Here is an 8,037-nt window from a genome sequence, read left to right on the forward strand (position 1 = left end):
TCCAGCTTTCTCTTCCAGTTCCCACACTCAGCCCGGTGCGAGAGCTCCTAATGGTTCCCAGCCGCACCTGGAAGAGGCCGCCCGGCCGCCAAGGAAGAGGGGGGCTGTTTGTACAGCCAGCAGGAAAGGTCCCTGTTGCTGTGGGGTGGCCCCCCAGCCCCGTCACCGGGTGACAAGATGCCTGAGATGGCAGCCTTGCCACGGTGCCTGAGATGGCCACCCTGCTGTAACTCCCATGACAGTGGCCCTGCCTTGGCAGCCAAGGTGGCAGCTCTACCTTAGTGCCACACTGGTACTTATGGGCACCGTGCCCTGTGCCAGCGCTGGCGCCAAGGAAAACCTCCCCATTCTCAGCTTGGTGGGCTTCCCCATGGAGGACACACCCCATGAGGGGCTGGGCTGGGGACATCCTGAGGGCTATGATAGCCACCAAGGCTGTGCTGAGGCCAAAATGCTCACTCACACACTCCCCAAACACCCACCTGAAGGGGAAGGAGCAATAGGCAGCACTGCAGAAGGGGGCGATGCCACCTGGAGCATGTTGGCCCATGAAGGACCCCTGCAAGGGGGACACCTGTCACTATCACACTGTCCCACCACACTGCACAGCCCTTCACACCTTCTTGTGACACCCGCTGTGCACCGCAACTACCCCTGTCCCTGTCCCCATGCCTGTGGTGGCAGAAGCATTCTCTGGGGTAAACACATCCCCGCCAGCACGGGGCTGAATTTCCAGCACTACTCACCACTTCCACCCGCACGCAAATTCCTGACAGACGCAGCCCAAAAGCACGGGGCCAGCGGACCCCAGCTCCCCTCCCAGGGCAATCAGAACAATTTTTCCCTCGTTTATCCTCCGTCTCACAGGATTCCCCAGATAAAGGCTCTGCCAGGTCTTGCTCAGAGCTTTGCCACTTCTGGGCGGCATTTTTTAAGGCCAGGGTCTGGTTGCTGCGACTGGGGGGCACAGCGTCAACTCCACTGCCTGGGGATGCTCACCCAGTCCTGACTGGGTTTGCCTTATCTCAAGGAGGAAACCACTGCTCTCTGCTCATGGCCACGGTGTCGAGGACATGGCCACAGCACGAGCGCGGGCCAGTTCCAGCTGCAGAGCTGCTGGTGGGTACCGCTGGCTGGTGGGACATGAGCTCCTGCCAAGGAAAGCTTCGAAATTCAGAGCAGTCCTGGGCTCTGCATCCCCAGTTTGTCACAGCGAGGAGGAGCAACCACGCCATTTGCCCTCAGAGAACTCACGCAGCGGCCCCGCCCTGTGCGCAGCACTGCTGGGTGCTAACCCTGAGGATTTCGTCTATACTTTTTTTTTAAGTGTTAATGCCCGTCTCCTCTCAAGTCATTCAACCCGAAAATTCGGCACCTCTTGTGCCAAGCTCACCACAGCCTGGGGCTGGCCATCGCTCCCCGGCGGGTGTGGCTGTATTGCCCGGGCTGTGGAGCCCCCCTCCTCTCCTCCTCCTCTTCCTCCTCCTCCACCTCCTCCTCCTCCTCGGTGGGATTATGTGCCCGGTCCTCCCCGATTGCCCGGGCTGTGGAGACCCCCTCCTCTCCTCCTCCTCTTCCTCCTCCTCCACCTCCTCCTCCTCCTCGGTGGGATTATGTGCCCGGTCCTCCCCGGCACAGCGCTGCCAGCAGAGCTTTGAAGCGCAGCCCTGGTAACGAAGCTTTCGCTGCAGGAATGGGAAAACGCCAGGACAGGGAGATCTCCGCCTCCGTCGCTCGCTGGTCTGGGCAGACCTGGGAAAACGAAGCAGTTTTTTAAGAGGTGAGTCGCCCTGAGTGGCACCGGGGCCATAAACGCCAGGACAGGGAGATCTCCGCCTCCGTCGCTCGCTGGTCTGGGCAGACCTGGGAAAACGAAGCAGTTTTTTAAGAGGCGACTCTCCCGGCGGGGAACAGGGCATATCTGTGCTGTAGTTACAAGATCTTTGCCCTCTGGCATGTTGCTTCAGCCCGGTAACCGAAGGGTTCTCTCCACCGGCGTGGGTAACACACTGAGCTATCCCCACTGCCACCTCATGGACCAGCATCAAGCTGGAAACCACCAGCTCCCAGACTGAGCCGGACAAGCCCCAGTTCTGGGGAAGACTTGGGGTGGAAGGTGGGTGTATTGACCCCAGTGCCTCCCCCTGGCGAGGGGCCAGTCCTTAACCAGAAACCGCCGGGTGCATCTTCCAAGTTGCTGGCCCAGCACGGAGCTGCCTCTTGGCAGAGCGAGACGCCGCCTTCCTCCGTCAGCGGGGCGATGAGCCGCTTCACACACGCTCCGTTGAGTCACTGCTTCGTTGGTGGCCTCCCCGGCGCAGGACGGCTGAGCCCAGCCCAGGAGCGCACGGGGGAACCATTTTCGGCTCCGGTGACAGAGGCATCAGCGGACACTGCTATAAATAGCGGTGTCGAAGGAACGAGGTGGTCAGGCTGTTCAAATCCTGGCACGGCCCCACTGGCGCTGATAGCGAATGCCCTTTGCTTGTTCTCTCGCTGCCAGGTCCCTTTATCTATTCTTCCAGCTCCGGGTGCTTCTGTCGCCCTGTCACCAGGTCCCTTGCCCAGACATTTTAGCCTCCTCGGGTGGCTGCAGGTCCTGGCTCACATTTGTTGGCCCCCATTTTGCACTCTAGAAAGGGCACAAAGCTAAATGTGCTGCAGGGACGAGGTGGCATCCCCACCAGCGCAGTCTGGGGATCCTCATGGCCAACACCATGAGGGTGTCAGGCCAGCCCCGTATTTGCGCGGCCTCTGCGCACTGGGACCTGCTGCTGGTGCCACCGCAGAGATACGGGGTTTCACTGCACTTCAGAGCACTCCTGGATTTCTGCTTCTCTTCTGCAAGGAGCTGGAGGCATCCTCCAGAGCTCACGTTTCCTTTGCATGGTTCTCATCTCTGTTATGGTGATGGGGAAACTGAGGCAGATGAGGATCAGGAGAGCAGAGTCCACAGCCTGCCTGACCTCCCTGCCACACAGCTGGTCTTCAGGGGCGTCACACCCTCACCAAGCCCCAGAAGTTCTCGGGGTTAAGTCCTGGATTCGTCACGAAGCGCAGTCCCTGCTGTTGCAGGGCCGTGATTACCCTGGGAACATCTGCGCTGACAATAGCTGAGTGGCAGCAGAACTCTCCCTCAGCTCTGCCTCCGCTTCCTCCTCCTCCATGTTCTTCACTTGAAAGCTCATTGCAAAATGCTTTGATGCCTGATGAAGGAAAAAGAAAACAGGCAACAGAAGCACAAACTCAGGCTTGCAGCAAGCCAACGACAAAACAGCACGGACCCAACGGCACAAACCTCCCCCCAGCTCCCTCCCTGCCTTGGCCCATGTCTTCCATGACCCATCGGCTCCTGGGCCCCAGTGCTGGTCCCCAAGAGCGAGTCAAAAGCTTGCCTGGGGTGGTCTTTGCATGAAGATCAGAGACAGCTCTTGTCTTTGGCATGGACATCCCGACCTCCCAGGGCTGGGTGGGCCCACCGGAACATTCACTGGTGCAACGTGGCCTTGTCAGTGCTGGCATTCGAGTTTTCCTCCAGGCAGATGGTGGAACACGCAACATCGGGGACCAGCCTGGGGAAGGCGTTCCCGCAAGCAGGGCTGCGCAAGACCACTCTGCTGCCCAAACAACCATAGCAGAGATGATGCCCCAGGGCCCGTGGACATTCCTTGGCTATATTTGGTGATGGATGGAGAATTTATTGCTTCCCCTTAACCCATGTGTTCTCCTTACTGGCGGGAAGGAGCTAACACCAGAACGACAGTGTCACTATTCGGATAAACCCGGTACTTCAGCAGCAATAAATCTCCTCCAAAAAGCTTTTGCTGCCTCCCACCTGTTGGACGGGAGAAGATCAAGCGGACAAAAGTCTTCTGCCAAATTGTATTTTTATCCAGGACTTCGTCACGAGCCCAGGTTACAATACGAGCCTGTTCACCAAGCAGGGGGAAGGAGCTGTATCGCAGCACATCTCTCAGCTCTGGAATCCCACCTCTCCCCGAGGTCTCCGGTTCCCAAGGAGCTGCTTTTACTACATTTTCTGAACTCCCTTAAATCCTAAAAGGCCCTTTTCCCTCTTGTCACTCCCACCTCTTCTCCATAAAACTTGGGAGGTCCCAAGCAGGGACCCAACCCCTCTCCACTGGGGAGCCCAAATACCCATTGTGAGAACGGCGACAGAGCGAGCCAGGCTGGGACCAACACCGTTTATTACGGAAAAACACAGAAAAAGAGGCGGAGGGATTCCACTGGCACGGCAGTGCCCTCACCAGGAAAACCGCCGAGGACAATGGAGTGAAACCCACAGCAACAACACACAGCGGGAAAGGCCGGCCATCGGCCAGCGCGGCACAAGAGGCACAACGGCGCTGGCCCTTCGGGGTGGGAGATGTGCCCGGCCCACGCAGCCGGTCCTGGGGAGCGCATCGCGCCCCCAGCCCAAGGGGATGTCACACATGGGCACGCGAGGAAGTACACAAGCAGCAAAGTCCGTGTCTGTCAGCCGTAGTGATGGAGAACAAAAACGTAGGGGGCCACGTGGGTAACAGCAAATGGTGCAGCCACTGCAGGAACCAAAATCCTTCCCAGCAGGGAGGACCCGGGAGGTGCAAAGGGAGGTCCACCTCACTTGGGGCCTGTTTCTCCAGCTCCGTGACTTCCAGAGAGCCCAAGCAGTAGGAGGACCCTAAGCAGAGTCACCAAAACTCCTGCCTGCACCCTGCCCCTGCCCCGCAGCTTGCACCCATCTCCCCGTGCCTCTCAGGACCTGGAAAGGCAGCAGTGAAAGCTGCTGAGATCCTGCCCCAAACCCACAATGCGTTGCTTCCCCGGAGCTAACAGCACCTTCAGATGGGGCATCTCCTCCTGCCTAGCCCAGCCCTGCCAGCGCCCCTCACTGCAGCACCCATCCCCGGTGCAGCCTGTGTCCAATCCACCAGCACCCTGTCCTGGCCAGGGGATCTGAAGGGCTTGTTGACAACCCTATTCCTTGCGCAATGTCACCTCCTGGGCTGGCAGGAGGCCCCGGCGCAGCCCAGCTTGGCTGGGCTTCCACGATGCGATCTTCAGGAAACACCTTGGAAGTGTTTACTGGGAGTCCAGGCTGTTCTCCCCGCTCCAGCTGCCAAAAAGGTCTCGGAGATACAGTTCAGGTCCCAGTATCTGGGGTTCACATTAGAGAGACGAGACCTTTTTAGAAACCTGCCTATTAATAGATGCGGTACTGAGATGCTCATTTCTTTCAAGACTTTGTTTGGATTTTAGACCTTCCTCTAAGGTGCTTGTCACGCAGACGTGACAAATAACAGCCCGTCAAGTGACGTAGTTCGGGGTGGGGGGAAAGTGCAATTTGCTTGTCACTGCTAGAGGGGGGGTTAGTGCAATGGGTCACCGCAGGCAGCACCAGCTGGTTTCTACCTTCGTCAAAAGTGCGATAACTCCAGCTCCATCCTCACTGTCGGGAAGGGCTGAGCTGCAAAGCCAAACCCGAGGCAGACACGCACCTCGGGAAACCTCAGTCGTGGAGCTGGGGTCGGTACAAAACTACTGTCTGGTAACACTGGGCATCCTTCGTGCCCAGCCCTGGGGTGTACTGCTGAAAAAAGAAAAAAACCCAAAAAACCCCACCAGAAAGAAGGAATCTTCAAATCTTCCTCCTGAGGGTGTCCTTCAGGACAGGTCTTTGTGCAGAGCTGCTGGCGTGGTGGTGGTCACACCGGCTCCGGAGCAGCCCTCCAGCGGACTGTCTGGTTTTTAATGGGAGAGCTCGTTCTCCCTCACAGCATCACTAGCAGCATTGTCTATTTTAGGAAACGCCAGAGGTTTTAAGAAGCTGAGGAGAAAAAGATTATCAACTCACATGGGCTCAGCCTAGAAAGGGGGGGAAAAGCCTTTAATTAAATCCCCCCAGCAGAAATTCTCTGCAGATGTAGCTAGATGGACTTCAAATGATGCCCCTAAGATACCAGGGCTGCTTTTAACTCAGTTCAAGCCCCAGGCGTGTGTCTGCGGACCTGGACGGCTCACACAGAGCTGGGCCTTAGATGCCTCACCGAGACGATTATTTTTAAGTGCTAACTCATGCAACTGTGAAACCCAAACTTAAAAACCCGGGTCAACACCACAGCAGCCCAAAGCTCCAAGCAGGAATCAGGATCCCTTTTAAAATAAATATGTTTGTTTCTATTTTTCCAAAGGAAAAGCTGTTCAGCTGACAAAATCCTGGGGAAAGGTCAGAGAGGTGAAAGATTTTCTGGCTGGGGAGCAGGAGCTGGGCCTGGGAAGGAACAATATTATGGTTTCGTTTTAATTAAAAGGGACATGGTTTTGTTTGAAAGCTGCAAGAAGAGGTTTGCCTGCTCCCAATTTTCCAGTTCAACAGTTCAGCCTGAAACATTTGCGTTGTAAATCAAAGGCTTCGGGAATTACCTGGGGTTTTAAAGAACCTGCCTGGCACAAACAGTCCACAAAAGGCAAGATCCATCCTCAAGGGATCTCGCCTGAAGCAAGTGCAGAGCGGGAGGAACAGGGAAAAGGTTGGCGGGGCTGCCTGGCGCCGGGGAGCCTCCAGCCCCACGAGGAACGGGGACAACGCCATGACACCGCAACAAAGAGAGGCGAAAGGAAGCCTTTCGTCCCCCACCTCCACTCACGCCCCTGACAAGGCTCCCACGGGGGAAGAACCTCGTGTCACCAGGGCAAACGCTCCCCGCTCCCTCGCGGACCACCACCCAGGGCAGGACGTGGTGCCCGGGGTGACGTCGGTGCCGCACGCTGGGGGCCGCAGGACCAGCCAGCTCCGCTACTTGCTGTTCGGGGTTTGCTTCTCCTGCGGCGGCCGCGTGTGCTTCTGGGCGATGCCGTAAGGGACGTGGGCAGCCACGGTGCCCAGCTCCTTGGCTCCCTCCACGTGGAACATCTGGTCGTCGAAGAAGATGTGAGGACGGATCTTCTTCAGCAGCGGCCCCTTGGGAGCCCCGGCCAGGAACAAAGCCTCATCCGTCTCCAGGCCCCAGCTGCGCAGAGTCTTTAGGGCCCGGGCTCCCGAGCTGGCCGCGCTCCTGGCTGTGACCAGGTAGGTGCGAATGGGGCACTCCATCCTCAGCCCCTTGGAATAGAACTTCTTCTGCAGCTTCCCCAGGGCCTCCAGGAAGCCCTTCAGGGGTCCCTGCCAAAGCAAGAAGAAACCATCACTTTGCAGAACCTCCATGCTACCCCTTCCTGCAGGCACCAGGTCCCTGCAGAGCCGGACTCGCTGGCTCACCGCTTCTCCTGGTGAACCCCCAGAAATGGCAGTGAGGGGGCAGTGAGGGGCAGGACCCGGCTGCTGACCCACCCCATCCCACACTCCACATGCCAACCCCTGGCTTGTTCCCAGAGGTGAGAACATCCCTGCGGGTTGTCTCTCTCCCAGAGGCTCTTTCCGGCTGCACCTCAACACTACCTGTGCCAGAGGTTTGTTCTCGTGAGCCTTCTCGTGCTCAAAGAACTTGTCCAAGCCGTGAGCCTTCACGATCTGCTCCGACTCGTCGGAGAAAAGCACAGCGTCACCATCAAACGCTACCCGCAGCTGGTTCTCCGACACCTCTAGGTCTTTGCTGGGGCTGAAGATGGTGGCTGCAGCAATCCCTGTGGAGGTAAAGCGTGAGGCAAGATGTGGCAGCTACCCAAGGACCCGGCCTTGTGGCTTATCCATTGAGGAGCAGAGCAAAACACGATGGGCTGGAAGGAAACACCGCAAGAAAACGCACGCACCTAGTAGTGCCTGCAGCCCAGCCCCAAGAGCTTTTACAGCAAGACCAAACCCCCAGATGACAAACCTCCCTTTGCATACAACCATCGACGGGGGGAAACCAGCGCCTTTGCCTTGGCAGAGCTGTGGAGCTCGAGCAAAGCCGCATTCTACGGAAACCCAAGGCTCTTTGAAGCATCAAGGATGGGATGTGGGACGAGGCAGACCCTAGCTGCACACTGATGTAGGGACAGAGACATTGGAGCTATTCCTCCTGGCACCAACCCCCTGAGGGCTCCAGGCTCCCC

At 57.8% G+C, this 8,037-nt stretch overlaps 1 protein-coding gene across 1 annotated transcript in view; it reads right to left on the bottom strand.

Annotated features, from left to right (window-relative positions):
- Positions 1-6,790: 6,790 nt before the first annotated feature.
- The window catches only part of LOC104499328 (cytosolic 5'-nucleotidase 1A), a 4,206-nt gene continuing 2,959 nt past the window's right edge, over positions 6,791-8,037 (bottom strand). Inside the window, exons 6-7 of the mRNA XM_010142821.1 lie at positions 7,442-7,626; positions 6,791-7,165 (exon numbers count right to left, since the gene is read on the bottom strand). Of these exons, the coding sequence (XP_010141123.1) occupies positions 6,800-7,165; positions 7,442-7,626 (551 nt within the window). The 3' untranslated portion in view covers positions 6,791-6,799. The remainder of the gene's footprint in view (positions 7,166-7,441; positions 7,627-8,037) is intronic.

This window comes from Buceros rhinoceros, unplaced genomic scaffold, assembly GCF_000710305.1.
Source record: "Buceros rhinoceros silvestris isolate BGI_N320 unplaced genomic scaffold, ASM71030v1 scaffold27180, whole genome shotgun sequence".
Lineage (NCBI taxonomy): Eukaryota > Metazoa > Chordata > Aves > Bucerotiformes > Bucerotidae > Buceros > Buceros rhinoceros.